The following is a 19,132-nucleotide window of genomic DNA, read 5'->3' as shown; positions in this document are numbered from 1 at the left end:
AACTGACTTTAATGCTTTTTTCCACATAGAAGTAAAGTGGTTACTTCACGGAAGAATTTAATCCAGTTCCTCCTGCCTGGCAAAGGTTTTTTTCATCAGAGAGTAGCTAACGTCAATAAGGGCATTTATAATATACAAGGGCTTGTTTTTCTTAAAAAAAAAAAAAAAAAATTAAGAGACCACTCTTATCAGACTCTCGTCCTGAGGTGTTTTAGAAAAAAGTTCCTATGGAACAGAAATTCTGTAACTTAGGATCACAGACCCTGTAAGAGTGTGATTAAATCTTAATCACAAGAAATGCACAAGCAACAGAACTCTGCAAATCAGTCTACAGAACCAGGTAAAGAACTACCAGCCTGTGGTCAGACAAGATTATGGAAAAGATGAAGGCCAGTGGGGCAAATGGCATCCTTGAGAACCTCTCCCTCCATTTCTTCTTAACTAGCAAGTAGGAAAAAGGTGGAGTGCTAATGCAGGCTCCTTCCAAAGACTGTGGGGTTCCATTCATGGGCAAGTTTGGTTTGAAAGCTTCTCTCTGGCCTGGGGATGCACTGCAGTCTAAGACTATCAAATCTTTCCTTGCTCTCTCCTTTCAGAGTTGTCAGACTTGCCCCGTGGTCTGAAGACTCCACAGGCCCTCAGAGGACTCCTATCGTCTTCTCTTTCCTTTTGTACTTCCCAGGCACTTTTCAAATAAAACCCTTATACTTCCTTATTTTTTAAACACAGTTTTGTTTTCATTTTATTTATTTTGAGAGAGAGAGAAAGAGGAAGGGAGGGAGGAGGGAAGGAAGAGAGAATAAGCAGGGGAGGGGCAGAGAGAGAGAGAGAGAGAGAGAGAATGAGAGAGAGAATGAGAGAGAGAGAGAGAGAGAGAGAGAGAGAGAGAGAGAACCCCAAACAGGCTCCACAGTCAGTGCAAAGCCCGACATAAAGCTCAAACCCATGAACTGTGAGATCATGACCTGAGCTGAAACCAGTAGTCAGAGGTTCATCCAACTGAGCCACCCAAGTGCCCCAAAACTCTAATACTTCTAATCCTTCTTGGGGTCTGATCCTAGGACGATTCAGACTATCCACCTGCATGTGCTGCTGTTTCCACAGGACCTTTACACAGGTCCCAGAGGAAAAGACCTTGGATGCTTCCAATCCTCACTCCAGTACCAAGCTTCAACATAGAAACTATGCCTCTCAAGATGATGACTTCTTGCCCAGTGGGATGAAGCCCCTGGAAACCAACAGGTCGATGAGGTTCTGGTTTTACAGACACCATGGGTAGCTTTGAGACTGAGCTTTTTGCCTCCAGTTCTAAGACAAGACCCACTAAGGTTAAGCACCAATGGTTATGACAGAAATTACCACGGACGGCCAAATTAATAAGGTAAGATATGTAAAAGGCATTACTTTTGTCAGGCCTGAATATATTACCCTCACTAATGCTAGAAAAATCCTTCACATTTATACTAAACATGGTGCTTTAATTTTCAAAACCAAGCTCTGAACAGTGATGACACTATTCAACAGGGAGAAGACACCATCAGGTCAAGCAAAAACTACCAAAGCAAAAATCCTATTTCAAAGTATGAGTGACCTTCTGTATTCACCAGAGATTCCAACAGTTAGTGTGCCAGCAGGAGCTCTTAAGTATGCAAATACTGTTACCTGGGTGCCACAATGTCCCAATCAAGCTCAGCATCAGCTCAGGCTTTCAGTTGAAAGAGTAGGTGAGATTCTGAAGTTGGACTGTATCAGAATCCAACCATGCTGATCACTTGTCTCAAATCATTTCTGTTCCACTGTTTAGGGCATGCAGTATTACATGACAATATCAACCTAACCATTTCTCCTAGTGAGACATATAAGGATCACATCAGCATTATTCTTCAATCAGCACTGTGATTAAAACATGTTGTAAAATGAGACAGAGAAGGAGAAATCTTTTTAATTCAAGTTAAATTCTCAACCAGCAAAGTAATCAAATACTTTGTTTTGTAAGGTTCCTCCCTCCTTTATTCTTGGCTTAAGATGTTAAGCTCTTAATGACAAAGAAGACAAGCCCACCTGGCTAATTTTCCAACACATATAAAGCAAACCACAGTCATACTTCTATTTTAACCAAGCATGACAACAAGGTGACGGAGTAGCTTTCCAAACTACCAGAACAGCAGGCACTTCCTTGCATAGGCTGGCGTTAAATCTGCACTTCATAAATCGTGCAGGCTCCTGCCCATTTAGATGATCTCTCTGCAGAACCGGCAGTCTAACACTGGCTCTTCCAAGCATTAAAAATCATCACTCTGCTATCCCGACTCACTGTTCAGATGGGTCTTCCTGAATGCAGCCTTTATTACAACCTCATTGCTGCTTCATACACTGCAGCAACACCATGATTTTAAGTCAGGAGTTCTCTTTCTCGCTTTTTTATAACCAAGGGGTCTTACAACGACCCCGATACTGTTAAAAAGCACGGTGCTTTATAACAGTAAAGCATCTGGAAAACCCAAACAAAAGACACGTCACCCGGTGACGTCAGCCTATATACAGTTCTGTGTGGTCGCAGCACATAAGCAATTCCATTCTTGTGCCGTTTCTCGGAAAAGCTTTTCAGTAAATGCACTCATGCTGCTCCAGGAGCTCTTCTCTGCAACAAGCCGCCCATCTGCCATCAACAAGTTAAGACCGAAAGAACTAACGGCTGCGGAAAGGAGAGACTGAAGCTTTGATTAACCAGCTGAGCAGTTAAAGGAGGACGAAATTAATAACTTACATTCAAAACTGAGGGAATCAGGACAGAGAAAATGAAACCAATCCTTTCGAGAGGAATATCCTAAGGAATAAATAACTCCCCTGCTGGATTCAATTTTACTCAGAAAGCCTGGGACACAGAAAACAGGAAACTGGTCAAAGGCTCCTGCATGTTAGAGCCTTTTACAGACTCACTGCGTTGAGTCTAACAACCGCGACTGAATGCAGCCTCCAATGTGCTCAGAAGAATGGGTAAGTCCATGCATTTATGTGTCTTATGCAGTCACCAAGGAATCATGCTTTTTAAAATAAGCCACCAAATTCACATTTTATGAGGGAGATCACTATCAAATGTCTGGGTTTTGAGGTTTAGGTAAAAGCATATACTGCTAATGATAGAACATTCTTTATCCTTTTTCTTAATGGTTTAAGTTGTGTCCTAGTCATACTAACAAGGTTAGGTTTTCTGCAGCAAAAGAAAGATAAGTTATATGCAGTGAAAGCTTTCGCCATAATGTTATGTTGTTTTTTTAAGAGCTCATACATTCTGCTGAAAAATATCCTATCTTCTTGTTTTCCTTAAATTATATTCTGCAGGCTTACATTTCAAGTGGCCATTAGGGGCCCCTATGCTGGCAGCAATATATGCAATGAGTATGGTTTTAAAAATGCTGCCTGCCCTGGGTATGGCGTGTCCACCCAAATGCCGCTGTGAGAAGCTGCTCTTCTACTGCGACTCTCAGGGCTTCCGCTCAGTGCCAAACGCCACAGACAAGGGCTCTCTGGGCCTGTCCCTGAGGCACAATCACATCACAGAGCTCGAAAGGGATCAATTTGCCAGCTTCAGTCAACTTACGTGGCTCCACTTAGACCACAATCAAATTTCAACAGTAAAAGAAGATGCTTTTCAAGGACTATACAAACTTAAGGAATTAATCTTAAGTTCCAACAAAATATTTTATTTGCCAAACACAACTTTTACTCAACTGATTAACCTGCAAAATTTGGACCTGTCTTTTAATCAGCTGTCATCTCTGCACCCAGAGCTCTTCTATGGCCTTCGGAAGCTGCAGACCTTGCATTTAAGGTCCAACTCCCTGCGGACTATCCCAGTACGTCTATTCTGGGACTGTCGTAGTCTGGAGTTTCTGGATTTGAGCACAAACCGTTTGCGAAGTTTGGCTCGCAATGGATTTGCAGGATTAATCAAACTGAGAGAGCTTCACCTAGAGCACAACCAGCTGACGAAGATTAATTTTGCTCACTTCCTACGGCTAAGCAGTCTACATACACTCTTCTTACAATGGAACAAAATCAGCAACTTGACATGTGGGATGGAGTGGACCTGGAGCACTTTAGAAAAGCTAGACCTGACTGGAAATGAAATCAAAGCCATCGACGTGACAGTGTTTGACACAATGCCTAATCTTAAAATTCTCCTCATGGATAACAACAAGTTAAATAGCCTTGATTCCAAGATCTTAAACTCCCTGAGATCCCTCACAACTGTTGGCCTCTCTGGCAATCTGTGGGAATGCAGCCCTCGAATATGTGCTCTGGCCTCCTGGCTGGGCAGTTTCCAAGGTCGGTGGGAACATTCCATCCTATGTCACAGCCCTGACCACACCCAAGGAGAGGATATACTAGATGCAGTCCATGGATTTCAGCTCTGCTGGAATTTATCAACCACTGTCACAGCCATGGCTACAACTTATAGGGATCCAACCACTGAATATACAAAAAGAATAAGCTCATCAAGTTACCATGTGGGAGACAAAGAAATCCCAACTACTGCAGGCATAGCAGTTACTACTGAGGAACACTTTCCTGAACCAGACAATGCCATCTTCACTCAGCGGGTAATTACAGGAACAATGGCTTTATTGTTTTCTTTCTTTTTTATTATTTTTATAGTGTTCATCTCCAGGAAGTGCTGCCCTCCCACTTTAAGAAGAATTAGGCAGTGCTCAATGATTCAGAACCACAGGCAGCTCCGATCCCAAACACGACTCCATATGTCAAACATGTCAGACCAAGGACCGTATAATGAATATGAACCCACCCATGAAGGACCCTTCATCATCATTAATGGTTATGGACAGTGCAAGTGTCAGCAGCTGCCATACAAAGAATGTGAAGTATAATATCTACCCATCATCAAAAATTACATCAGATAAGTAACCTATTTTACATAGTAGGGGATAAATACATACCTAATTTTTACCAATGGTGACATTAAGCCTAATTTTCCAAACCAAGTGGAGACTTAAGTTTTTGAAGTGTTAAAGTATTTTTAATTTTTTTTAATGAACCCATATTTTAAGTGTTATATGAAGCAAAGCTCATATTAATTTCCACTCTTGTTGCAAAATCTAAAAATGCTTACTTCAAAATAAGACATTTCATGTATGTAATTATTATATACTATCATGTGTAAACATTTACACTAAGGTCTCCATATGCTATTTTTTTCTACTGAAAACAGTTTGGAAAGAAGCTACTGAGCAGATAAAGATACGGATCAATACTTGTTAGATCACTGCTCTCCATCCCAAGAACCACAACTGGCTTGCTGCTTAAAAGGAGGCTTAGCAAAGTTCTCTTCTATAATCATTTGTTATTTACTCAAATCTACAATTTATTGCCAGTGTGGGAAGTAGAATTTCATGTATGCTGAAGACTGGTAAATATTAAACACTCTTCTTCCAGAGTTTTTGCCTGGGTTAGTAGATATTATCAAAGTCCACATTATGAAATCAGAACCCTTTATGTAATTCTAATGAGCTGAGTGACTCTTTAATATATTTAAACAATGAATCCAATTGATTGTGAAAAGGTCTCATTACAATGAAATCAATAGTAAATAATTACACTGACTTCACATCATACATCTCTAGTTTGACTTACAATGGAAATGTTGATTTTTGTGGCACTTAGACAATTTTTTAAACTAATCTAAAAATCATTTTACTAACTAGTTTACTAAATCCTATATTTACATTTATATGTGAAAACAGATTTAGAAATTATTTTGGAGAGAAAAGAGATAAACTGAGTCCATTTAACAATCCTGTGACCTGCTTCCTATAGTTTGAAAGCACACACACAAATTCTCTCCCTCACTCTATACTCAAAGATGCCTTGACAAAGGGGATTAAATCTCTTTCTTCTGCCTTTTCCTGATCGTCAAACCTCAAAAAACCAAATTAAAAGTAATGGGCTAGCAAAAGAATATACTAGAATACAGTACAATGAAATAAAAACAATCACTTTCTAAATATGATATGCTAAATTTTGACTGTTTAATAAAGATACATACCCACAATGTAAGAGCAGTTCCTTCTAAGTGAAGGGAACAACATCTTACTGAGGCAAGCGTTCTCGTTGGAGAATACTCTACATGCCTATGCAGCCACACAGTGGTAATTCGAAGGTGGCAAGGATGTGAAGGGATGAAAGGGAAAGGCAGCATTTTGAAATGTGACCAGCAGAAACAGTTTAACTTAAGTTAAAAGGCAGCCAAGAGTGAGGCAAAGGTTAACTACACAATCTGCATCAAACAGGGCCAGGCCCTGGGACCTGCCTCTGAATAGGAGAGTGTTAATAGGAACATTCCATAATTAACAAATGATAATGATGCCACACTTTTCACGCAGAAAACTACCACAAGTATTTCATTTCTTTGATTATGATTTCTACAAAGAAACTATGACATATTTGGGACTTAGATGCAAGTCACCAATCAATCCATACAAAATATTTTCCATAAATGAGGTTCCATGTATGTAGCAGCAAAACCCATCAGACTACTGACTTAATTTTAGAAAAATGAGCATTTCCACAACTGACATTTAATGTATGTGAAAAAAGGCATATGTCCTTAGAGAAAACCACGATATTAAAAAAAAGTTATCTTTTCCTTAAGATGACCATTAACATATCCTTCATTTAAAGCATATTTTCCTCCCAGGATGGAACTGAAAACATGCTAAGACTGTAATTTTTTTCTTCTTTAATACTAAGAGAGGGGTGTCCTCTGTAACACATTTCAAAGAAGATGTGTCTTAGTAAAAAAGCAGATGAGATCACAAATTAAGGTAAAAATGTGCTCTATTTTTTAAGGTGGATAGATTAGTTTGGCAAAGTCTCAGCCCAGCTGTGTTCAGCTGATCTTGAGCGGTGAGCATTTCATTTCTTGTTAAACCAGACCCTGGGCCTGTCTGGGCAGAGACAGAAGCTGATTTTACAGCAGAGAGTGCAGCTCACTACTTCCCCATGGAGGGGCTGGATCAGAAGCCCCATTTCAAGTAAGAGCTCCACAAGCTAAAATTTACCAACCCATTTATCAGGGTAACCATGGCCATTTGTCAGGGCACAGCTTTGTCACAATACAACTGTGGCCCGAACACAGACTCTACTAACCCTAAAGGATAGCACTGGAATATTCTCATCAGTTCATCCACAACCAGTATTAATTCAGATTGTGAAGGATGAGAAATATTGGCTGAGAATTCCCACATTAATCTTAAAGATTATAATTAGTAAAATGGACCACCAATTGATGAAATCCTTAATGTATGTAGAAACGTAAGTTGAAACAGCAAGTCATTCATTAATTCTGGGGAACAGCATAGCAAAGCCACGAAGATATACTTTCCAGTTGAAAACTATAAAATCTTTTGCCCTCCATTTTTTTATTTTTGGTAATGCTGTCAGAGAGGAGTGAGTAACAGTGCCAGATCGCATTTTCCTTTTCCATTTAAAGTGCAAACTTCCCTTTTCAATTGGCTGTAGAAGACAGGATTCCATTTAATTTTGGCCTATTTGTGTTTCGGTATCAGCACAGGTTTGAAGATGAGACTGTTAGTCATCTGTGCTCTCTTTACCAACTGGCTAGGGGAGAAGAGCATCACAGCTACACTGCAGATCCTGGTAAAACAACGTTAGGGCTTTTGTTTTTCAGGGTAGTCCTATTTTCTTCAGCACCTCCCCCTCTCCCACCAATCCCAGCCTTTTTTCACTTTCAAGGTTAGAGGAAAATGACTACTTAATCAAGAACCAGAAAAATAATTAAATCTCTATGGAAAAAGAAATGCTAAGAATACTGTACCCACCTAGTAACCCAAAGCTTGTTTGGAATCATTTATATTCATTTCTGTAGCTTGCCAGGGACTTCAATCACTTTTCTGAAATGAGAGTGGGCTGATAAATTTGCAAATCCATACACAACTCAGAGAATACCCACTGCCAACATCAAATAGCAAAGATACTAATTTTTTAAGCCAAAAATCTGCACTAACACATGTAATTTCTTAATGTGCCTAAGTTAATTTCTATACCAATTCAATGAATGGAATTGATTGAACTTTCCAACTCCACTAATTATTAAAATCCATCTGCTTATTCTAATGCTAGTCACCAAGAGCTAGACTCCATCTTTCCAATAAAAATGAGCCCTCTGTATTGCTAGGTGCAAAACCTAAAATCAAAAAAGGCATATCATTTTCTTAATGCATACTTTCCTACACATGTTATCAGGGAATAAAAAGCTATATAATGCCCCATTCTCTCCCAAAATGTGGATATCTATATGAAATTTTAAAATAATATTTTTAGAAGTTTAGCTCCTAATAGACCATTATAATGACAGACCTGTCTCAAAAGTCTGTTTTGGGACATGATTTTCCTATCTTATTGGGTAAGTGCTTCAACCAGAAAAAGACTAAGGATGATAAGGTCATCCGTAGATAATTAAATATTTCTGTTCTTAACCTAGGGCAAACTCATAGTGCTTGAATATGGCCAAAAACAAATAGAAAATGGCTGTTAAGCTTTCATGCAGCAATTACAAACATTTAGAAACATCTGCTACTCCTTCAACTAACCTATTCTTCCTTGGTAAACTAAAAACAAGTCTGATATATGGAATGTTTGATGAACCTTCCTATCAACACTGGACACTAAAAGTACAGTCCAAACACATTGTGTTCAATTACCTTAAGAGCCTTTTTTTTTTTTTTTTTTTTTTTTTTTTTGGCTGGGAGGTGGGCAACTGGGTTAGGGGTTGGGAAGAAAATACTATTATACTGGGGGCTGGGGTGGGGGTGGTAACAAAGTGCAGTGTACAGAAAAGTTTTGTTATTAAAATTGTGTATACTGTACAAAGTGAATGTCTTTTTTTTAAGCTTTTCCTCGATAGGCTATCAATTTTGACTCGTGAAATTTAAAAAACCATTTGTGACAGATACAGAAACCTTAAATGAACATCTGTTTTGTACCATACTCTCTACAATGCCAAATGTGCCAGTTGAGTAAAGGGCAGCTAATCAACTGTCTTCATTAAGAGACAGGTTAAACTGAGCTAAGAAGAAAGTAATGGGTGGGGGGTGTGGATGGGTAGGGAACTGTGGGGGCTGGGGAGTGGGATGTCTAGATAAAAAGCTACCATGCCAATTCCTAACAGACATATTAAGAAGTTGCTCTGTCACCAGCCTTACCAAATAGACAAAGAGCTATCCGTGGGAATCACAGGGCCTAAGGTTGGCTGCCATCTCCCATTCTCCCCAAAAGTGGACTGCCACCACAGCCTGGGAAGCTTCAAAAAGGTTGCCTCTACTCAGCAAACAGCGACTTTGCCTTTACCTTGGGGGTCCACTGGTGGGGACAGATCCCAGCAGCACCTTGTACACCACTCCCAACGGATGTCCACAGATGTTGACCATGCTGGGATCTCCAGAATCCCTATATGACCCACTCTATCCCAGACACCAGCTCAGTAAATATGGCTATGGAAAAGGAAGGTAAGATTTTCAACTAGTGTCCCTTGCTTGGCATAAATACCCCCAGAATAGGATGCTATGCCTGGGCAGCACTGGGGGCAGAAAGTGCCCTGGTCTCAAGGAACTGACTGCCGGGAGCTGCCATACTTACCAGGGTGCACTCACTACTTCTCCAGATCCAGAGCAGTGTGGCAGGACCAGATAGGCAGGAAGAAATAAGGCCATCCCTTTCATCCAGGGATGAGGGGATCAGAGAAGCTAGGAGAGCGATCACACTGGAATCTCAGCAGCAACGAGGGCAGAGGCAGGAAAGAACCACAGCACTAAATTTTACTGTTAAACTCATCAATTATGCACTAGAGGGCACAGGTGATAGTGGTTTCAAATTGCACAAAGGACTGAATTCCTATACTTTATGGAGTTAAAAAAGTTTTTAACCTAATTGCCATATATTTCAATCTTGAAAATCCCTTGTAAAGCTACATCTCATTTCTTTATCAGCTGTTTTAATTAGTTTTGCCTGTATGCCACAGCATTCTCAGGTTCCCACTCAAATTTATAATAGATTTCTTCAAGGTCTGTTTCAAGTGATTTCTTTCTTTAAATATATCTAACCAGCTGGGTACTCAAATCTCCCTTAGACAGAATGTACTACAAATTGTCTTTCACAAAAAGCGAAGGGAAAGAGAGGTGAAAAATCACAGCTGTTCCTAACATTTCTCCTCCTTACCAAGAGTTCCTCCAGACTAGCCAAAGCTTTGGGAACACTCTTTAGGGACGGATGTTGAGCCTCCCTTCCTCTATCCAAAGGGGACATTAAAGAGGAAGAAATTTCCAAAGGCAAGTACAACGAGGCATGCGATCATGCAAAGGTTGCAAACGTAACATTCACCATCCCTTTATACATGGAGGCCTAAGAGCAAAGCCCAGCACATGGCCTCCAACTCAGGACCTCCTGCCAGAAATACAACATGAAGGAGCATCCGTGAACAATCACCCTGGAAGACAGGGGCCAATGACTCTACCACCACCCTATGAGAAGACTCCCCCTTCACCTGAGAACTACATTTTAAAACTGCAGTCCCAAAGTCTTTCTATTTTTTACAACTTTTATCAAGACACTTTACCAAGAACTATGGTAAAGAGACATAAAAATGTCATAACTTCACTGAATATCCTTTCAAAATTGTGTTCAGAGAACAAGAACCCCATCTTTAGGCTCCATATTTGTATTAAAAAAATTCACACACATGCACGCACATATATCTATACATATATATGCGTGCATACTATAAGTACATAGGATTATATATACATATTTATAAACAATCTCTAGATTACTTCTTTGAAAAATCAGACAAAAACTCAACAGCCCATTTATATTAGCCCAGTTGTTCATCATCACGAGAAGCAAAAAGCTCCTCTTGAGACAGACTAAAAAAACATGGGAAACCATGGACTAGCTGCCAAATGCAAAAAGGAAAACTGCTCAGCACCTTAAACTTTGACAACCATTTATCATTTACATATAACTTAATTCTATGAAGCATAAAACATTCAGTCAGAAGCAGGCATTCTTAACTCTAAGGGCCCAGGATATGTTTCATGGAATGCAAGAAGCTCTTGTAGTAACAATGCAAATATTATATGTATGTCTAAATATGTCACCAGATTCTAAAGGGTGTTGGTAACTTATAAAAAAAAGCCCTAATAGAGCAATGAAACAGTTCTTTCAAGTTATACCACTTTGGCCTTGACCTTCCTGGTGGCTAAGGCAAAGAAAAAAACCAAAAGCTTTCATCTGATAAAAGAAGAACATTACTTTACTTGGAGGAAGACACACTTAAGTGCAAAACCATGTTAATTACTTATAAAATAGAACCAGCTATAGGATCAATAAGAAAAAATGTCACTATCTCCAGAGGAGGTTCTGAAGGAAAGGCAGGCTTGTTTTTCATGTCAATCCTTGAAAAAGCTAAGGGTAAGGAAGTCTACATAAGCACGTTGTCTATAAAGTCAGCAGGATCGAATGTGCAACTACTTGGGAGAGTAGTTCACGTTTTCTTCTTATCACATCCCTAGGATCCAAACTACAGTGTTCCATACACCCAGTAAATATCTGCTCCATTACAAGACTTCTAGATGAAGAGTACAATTTAAAATTTTAAATTATTCTACTACATCATGAACGAAAAGATGCACATTTCATGCATCATCTCTAGTTGTGCCAATGATAATCATAAATGTTCTCCTTGGATAAGACGTCCCTAAGATGTTAACTAAAATTTCCTAACAGAGAACTGACCTAAAAAGAAAAAGCATTCACTGGTCTGACAGCTGACAGAAGTTTAACTGTTCCTTTAAAATTTAACTCATTCTATACATTAGAACACTACCTAGATTCCAAGAGGAGTAAAGAGCACAGTGATTAAAAGACCTCCACACTTGGTCCTGTGACCCTGGACAATCCTTTAACCTCACTGTGCCTTAGGCCTCTTAATGCATGCAATTAATAGTAGTAACAACCAAAAGGGAGTTTAATACATGTAAAGTACTGAGGACAGTCTAGAATAGAATAAGTGTTCAATAAATGCTTCCTAATTTAATAGACATAGGTGGAGAACTCAACGCAACAGATCCATCAAGCAGAGAATACAATATTAAAAACATGCTTACTTTCTAGTCTTACTTAACTCACTAAGTTAATGTAATAGTATCCAAAATTAAGATCAATAATTAGCAACTTTTAATAAGCCAATGGCCTACATACATATTTTGTATCTAGAATTGATAGAAAACTGAGCACATTATTGCACAGTCAAGTAATCAGCTTTATAAAATGTATCATAATATCACGCACATATGGTATTTCTCTGGTTTGGCTTTATAAATCAATGCTAAATTAAAAAAAAAAAAGTTCTCTAATTCCAAAATTCCTTCTATATAAGGTAGTCACTCAAAATCCAGTGATATCTCTTTCCCTTGTTCAATAAAACTATACAGGAGAACATATACTATTCGTTACTATAAACAGATACTACTTTTCAAAAGAAATAAGAAATAATCCCAATATTTCTGCTTCTGGCAATTTTATTTTAGGACAAAATAGATGGCTAAGGATTAAGGATCACTATTATGTTTATTTCATTTGCTTAGAAGAAAATGTACTTCAAGTCTACCACATCTAATCTAGGAAGTAAGAAGCCCATCCAATTGTGACAGACTTGCCAGAATTATTGATAATGAGGAGAGGTATGAGAACTTAAAAACACAAAGAGGGGACTTGGGTGGCTCAGTGAGTTAAGCGTACAACTTCAGGTCAGGTGATGATCTCGCGGTTTGGGAGTTCAGGCCCCACATTGGGATCTGTGCTGACAGCTCAGAGCGTGGAGCCTGCCTCACATTATGTGTCTCCCTCTTTCTCCCTGCCTCTTCCCTGCTCACTCTATCTCAAAAATAGAGCATTAAAAACAAAATTTTTTTAAACACAAAGATAACCTATCAGTTCAGTGCACACAGAAAGGTAGGTTTTGTGATTACTGCTGATCCTCCATATTATCAAAATATCAAATACAAAGCTTCTCAGAATTAACTTGTCTGAATGAATATAAACATTCAGACTTTTCAGAAACTGCAGACCTTATGGCTCCAATTTTTTAAGACAAAGAACTTTTTTCATGGATTATCTTTCTAAGATCATGATCCAGTTTATCCAACAAGAAAGATCACTTTATCTCCTCCCTCCTCCACAGTTCTTCTCCATTTTCCCACATCTCTTGATACTGGGCTTGCTCCTATATCCTCATTTACCACCACATATACAAGCTTTTCATATACCTGCTTCTCCTCACAGCTCCCCAAAATTCCAAGGAAAACCACCTTACTGAGCAGAAACCATTCAGTTATAATATATCCAATGCTGAGTACCAATGTCCTAAAAATATATCTGTAATTTTAAAGATGCTCCTTGACTCCACAAAACTAAGTGCCTATCAGCTGCAAAATGATCCACAAAATTTGGGAGATACCAATAGGAAAAAAATCCCTCATCCACATTGTCTTCTCAGTCTACCTTTCCCTTTGTATAGATTCAAGTATCAAATAATGTTTATTCACTTTGTTTTTACTTTCAGAAGGCCAGAAACTCAAGTCATTTAAGATTAGTACCCTTTTTGCTTTAGTAATCAGTATTCATTCAAGCTCTATGATGAAATAAAATCCCCAAGAACTTTCACATTTTAATATGAATAGTTATTCTGCTGGTTTTTTATTTTAGAGTGAGGAATGTGCCTTGGGGCAAAGAGCACATGGGCATACAGGAGACATGGTTGTGAAAATTTCAGAAATGTAGAATTCTTGACAGACCAGAATTCTTACTTCCCTCATCTATCCTCAAAAATTTTATACCAGTTTTTTCAGGATTCCATAAGACTGGTCACAAAAACACTGATCTTTCATGTTAAAGTATTTTGACAGGTTCTGCTCCCAAGAGGAGAGAAGACATGACCACCAGGCAGTGGTAACGGCAGGCAGGACCACCGCATGTGGCAGACACTAAGATCTCTGTTCAGAAGTGGCCCTGAAGTGCTACTTCTCTCTGATCAACCTCTCTATTTTTCCCTGGAAATTCGCCAGGAAAAAAAATGATGGCAGTGAAGAACAAAGGGAAGAGAATTTACCAATCTCAGCACACTCTTGTAGGCATCTCAAACAATACCACATCACCATCACCTTCTTCTCTCCTGACAATCCCTTCAGACCAATGTGTGCAGAACTGCTCTCTGACACTTGGCATCAACTTCCAATGACTAGAGCCCATTTTGTTATTGTGTTAAAACTGCCAGTCTAACTTTTATGTATTACTCTCCATGAAAACCTAACAGCAGGTGGTCTGGAATTCTCTCTGTTTCAAAGCAGCATTCCTGAAGTGTCAAAAAATATCACAGTGCATAAGTGATACCACCCATTTTGTGTTCACTTAGAATTAGATATGAGATGAATTACAGATCAAATGGGAAGAACTGAACATCCATATAGAGTTTACGGGAAGTCTAGGCACTTGACATGCCCACCACACGCAACATCATAAATTATAAAAACTATCAAACATATTTCATTAAAAAAAAAAATCTACTAGTCTCCCAAAACATATAAACAGTATTTTGAAGAGCTCACCATTTAAATATTTTATGTCAAAGTTTAAACATATACAACACTCGGTTTAAATTAAAGGAGGTACAGCCTTGGGAATGAGATAAAAAAACCTATGAAAGGGTATCCACTTTATTATGATATCAACTAGCATTTAAGCTAATTGAATTTCAACTCCTGATAACAAATGGAATTTAGACCATTATATATGACACAATTTGGGAAGGGGAGAGATAGGAAAGATTGATTCATTTTTTTGACATGTTAAAATCGAAATATTTATTAGCTATTCAAGTAGAGATGACAAGTCCAGGGTAGAGATCTAGACTGGAAATATAAATTTTGAAGTCATCAGAAGTAAACACAGGTATTTAAGGCCACAAGACTCAATGAAATTACCAGGAGAATGAGTGTAGATGGAAAAGAGACTTACAGAAACACACTTTCTTCCTATACCAATCTGTAGAATCTATACAGTATCAAACGGCAGTCAACAAAAAAGAAGGATGAGTTTCAAGGGCAGCAGCCCTTTGAGCAAAGCATGTTCTACTGGAAAACTATGGGAATAAGGTCAGCTAAATTCAGAAAAACGATCTTAAAACATTACCTATCAAAAAAACTGTTGCCAAGTAAAGGTTTGCACATACCCTGCTTTAGGAAAAAATGATTACTGCATAACAAGTCCATCACTCACAGAACTTCTGAGTATATTCTCCATACCAAGTAGGTACTAGAGATGGACTTACCCTCAATGAGGTCAGTGTAATAATAAAGAACCAATGAAAGATCGTGGGACAATCAGAAAAGCAGGTTCAATTTGGCAAATGTACAGTTCATGTACTTGGAAGATAGTAAAATATTCACTAAAAAGGTAACAGTATAATCTTATCTATCTTTGATAGTGGTATGATTACAAAGTGTGTATTGATCAAAACTCATCAAATAGTATACTGAAAATCTGTACTTTTCACCGTGTACATTTCCATAAAAAAACTGAACTCCCGTTAATGAAATGTATGCATGTTGCACTGTTTAGTGGTAAGTATACGGACTTTAAAATGCATCCAAACAAATAAGATGAATACAGGGACATAAATATATGATAAAGCATCTAACAAAATGTTAACCATGAAATCTAGGAAATAGGTATGTATATATATCTGGATGTTCACTGTGTATTTCTTTCAACTTCTCTGTATGCATGAAAATTTCCTTAATAAAATGTTAGGAAAGGAAAAACCTAACTACAATTGTAATTTATGGTATTGACAATCTAACATACTATTCCTCTCAATAAGACCTACAGAGGTACATAGTGGTTAAGAGCTTAGACTATGGAACCAGATTAGGTTCAAAATACAGCACATCCACTTAGTACCTGTGAGACCCTGAGCCATTTATGCCTTAACATTACAAAACTCATGCTCTGAATATTAAATGGGACTATGCGTAAAACACCTGGAACACTCCCTGGCATACAGTAAGTGCTGAAGTGTGAGATGTGTTATAATAGTGATGATGATTACTAAATATTTTAAATTATTCAAGTACTACTACAACTTCCACTATATGAGATAAAACAATACTCATTAAAGAACTAATAATAGATAAATTAGCCCCAAAATGTGAATTGGACAGTGCTACTTAGATTACTAATACTCAGAAAACAGGGAGGGCACTCAAGAATGTAACAGAGAAAGACCTTTAACCTTCCTACAAAAAGCAGGATTTCAATATGGTGGGTACAGGTGTAGCCAGAACCACTCATGTGACACATGCTACCACTAAGAGCAGCTAAAATGCGTCAAATGACAAGGGGACTCTGGGACCTGAAACGGTGCATAGATTTAACATGGTCAGCAAGAGCAGCCCCTCCAGACCTCTGGAGATGGCTAGGATATGATGATCAAAGCAGTGATTTAGAAAAAATATATTCTGGCAATTTTTCCTGCTTTGCTGAGAAAAACAAAACCCAGAACTTTGACTATCAGGAAGGGCTGCTAAGGAAGAAGGGAAAGAGATTTATTTAAAGGACAGGCAAAGGCTAAGAACCAACGGTCAGCTGAGAAAGAACAAATGGCTCTCTGTAAGAACCCTGCTCAAGAGAAATGGGCAGAAAATTAGGGTAAAAAGGGAAAAAATATGTAAGAAATCATTCATTCACCAGGATGCAATAAAAAAAAAAAGTATCCAAGTTGCCATGTTAAATCTTGAGGTTTCACTATTCATCTCCAATGTACAATTTTCAGAGGAGATACAGTTTTTCCATGTTTTCAGTCTGCAGCTTTTTTTTTCCAAGTGTCAATAAAAACTTCCTCTTAGCAATTAGGCAGAACAAGTTTCCACCGTGCAAAGTATAAAGCAAAGCTCTTTCTAGGGTCCCATTCACTCTAGTAAAACCTACCCCTTTCCTACTCTTAATCATATAGTGATAACATTTTCACAAGATAAAGTTTTAAACTTTTAGAACAATAATTTCTGACTCCCTAATGTGGAGCAAATATTAAAGAGAACTGCAGGAGCACAGTGTAGTGACAACCTGTTAATTTTACTCCCTCACATACTCCAATAGAATCTTATTATAAGGTTTAATTTGTTACTTTCATATATAAGAAGTTCATTAATGACTTCACTGTTAGAAACCTCAGTGGAACTGCTGTTTTTGGTAAAAGTTATGTAGCATGGCTGCCAATACAATCTTAATAAAAGCCCAAACCGTTATCTACCTCCCAACTTAATAAAAGAAACTGAAGATAAAACATGACAACTTAAGGGTTACACTTCACAATAAACAAGTTTCAGTATTTCAGAATCCCTTCATTCCCTACTCAGATTTAACTCTATCATAATCTTAAGTTCCCTCCAATAATCAAATACTTTCTCCTTCTTTAGGCATACCCTTTCAGGGGCACCTGGGTGGCTCAGTCAGTTAAGCATCTTGACTTTGGCTCAGTTCATGATCTTGCTGTTGAGGAGTTCGAACCCCACACCGGGCTCTGTGCTGACAGCTTGGAGGCTGGAGCCTGCTTTGGATTCATCGCTCTCCGCCCCCTCCCCAACTTGTGCTTTGTCTCTCTCAAAAATAAACATTAAAAAAAATTTTTTGAAAGAAATACCCGTTCAGAAATCACAACTATGAAAGCTCTTCAATATGTCTCAAATAAGAACAGATATTCCTTTTTGTCTCCATTTTCATTACAATCAAGACTAGCTAATAAATTTCTCCACTTAGTCAAACCATGCAAACTATTAGATATCCAGACTTTCCCCAAGACTTAACAATTCTAGATTGGGGCGCCTGGGTGGTTCAGTCGGTTGAGCGTCTGACTTCGGCTCAGGTCATGATCTCACAGTTTGCGGGTTCAAGCCCCATGTCGGGCTCTCTGCTGGCAGCTCAAAGCCTGGAGCCTGCTTCTGATTCTGTGTGTCCCTCTCTCTCTGTCCCTCCTCTGCTCATGATCTGTCTCTCTCTGTCTCTCAAAGATAAATAAATGCTAAAAAATTTAAGAGAAAAAGACAATTCTAGATTAATTTTGATTTAACAAAAGTAGGGGAAAACCCAAATGGGGAAAACCTACTAGAAATCAACTCTGGTTGTTTTTGTTCCAACTCTTCCTTCTAACAAGAAAAGGGACATGCTGTCCTCTCTGCAAAGAGTGACAGAGTGGACACCTTGTCTCATCCACCAAACACTGTATGAAGTGTGGGTCCTCCACATACCTCTAGGAAGCGTCCACAATAAAAACCACTGGTAAAACTGCATTCCAAGTTTTAAAAAATAAAAAAAGGATAAAAACTCAACAATGTACAAAATTTAGGAGACAGAAAAAAATGCTTTGCCGAATATATGTTAGATCTTTCTGTCACCGGTTTAAAAAGGTATCTACTTGTAAATCTGCAATTTCCTGTATCCACACAATAATATTTATATACAGGAATCACATATAAGAACTGGCCTCTTAGCCTACTTTATAAAACATAAAGGTGAAAAAGCTAGTCCTAGGTATGTTCTTTGTAGGGACAAGTTTCAGTCTTCACATTCTAAATTCCAATGTTTTTTCTCTATGAAAAAAGAAGTATGTCAAGGGTTACAACTGGTATTCAAACTCTCTGAGGGTCAGTGAACCTGCAATGCCAGTCCTATGGAGAAATCAGTTTATGTCCCCAGAAATCTGTTTCTGTATAGAAAGACATTATTAAAAAGTCATTACCTCTTTTAATGATTAGCATCTATACAGTATAAGGAAGAATAAGATGATATACAATAAATTAGACAAAAACAAAAAAGAAAACTGGAAAAATTTCTATAGAAAGGCTCAGTGTGCTTTCCCCCGCTAATAGAAGGACTAGTGAGTCAGATCAATTCTTCCATTAAAATCCTTTCTTTACTCTACTTTCACTGTACCCCAAATGTCTAAAGTTTACACTACTGCAGTGGGAGGTGTTTGTCAAACCGT

The 19,132-nt window shown here is 38.3% G+C and overlaps 2 protein-coding genes across 3 annotated transcripts in view; one reads left to right on the top strand and one right to left on the bottom strand.

Moving 5' to 3' along the window:
* The window catches only part of CTNNA1 (catenin alpha 1), a 178,818-nt gene that overhangs the window by 51,927 nt on the left and 107,759 nt on the right, over nucleotides 1–19,132 (bottom strand). The gene's annotated exons all lie outside the window — the stretch shown is intronic.
* LRRTM2 (leucine rich repeat transmembrane neuronal 2) lies at nucleotides 2,890–5,631 on the top strand. Its single transcript, XM_029941998.1, has 2 exons — nucleotides 2,890–2,997; nucleotides 3,343–5,631. The coding sequence occupies exons 1-2, from the start codon at nucleotides 2,994–2,996 to the stop codon at nucleotides 4,887–4,889; spliced, it is 1,551 nt and encodes a 516-aa protein (XP_029797858.1). The 5' UTR covers nucleotides 2,890–2,993; the 3' UTR covers nucleotides 4,890–5,631.

Source organism: Suricata suricatta, chromosome 6, assembly GCF_006229205.1.
Source record: "Suricata suricatta isolate VVHF042 chromosome 6, meerkat_22Aug2017_6uvM2_HiC, whole genome shotgun sequence".
Classification (NCBI taxonomy): Eukaryota; Metazoa; Chordata; class Mammalia; order Carnivora; family Herpestidae; genus Suricata; species Suricata suricatta.
This window is presented reverse-complemented; position numbering and strand designations above follow the sequence as displayed.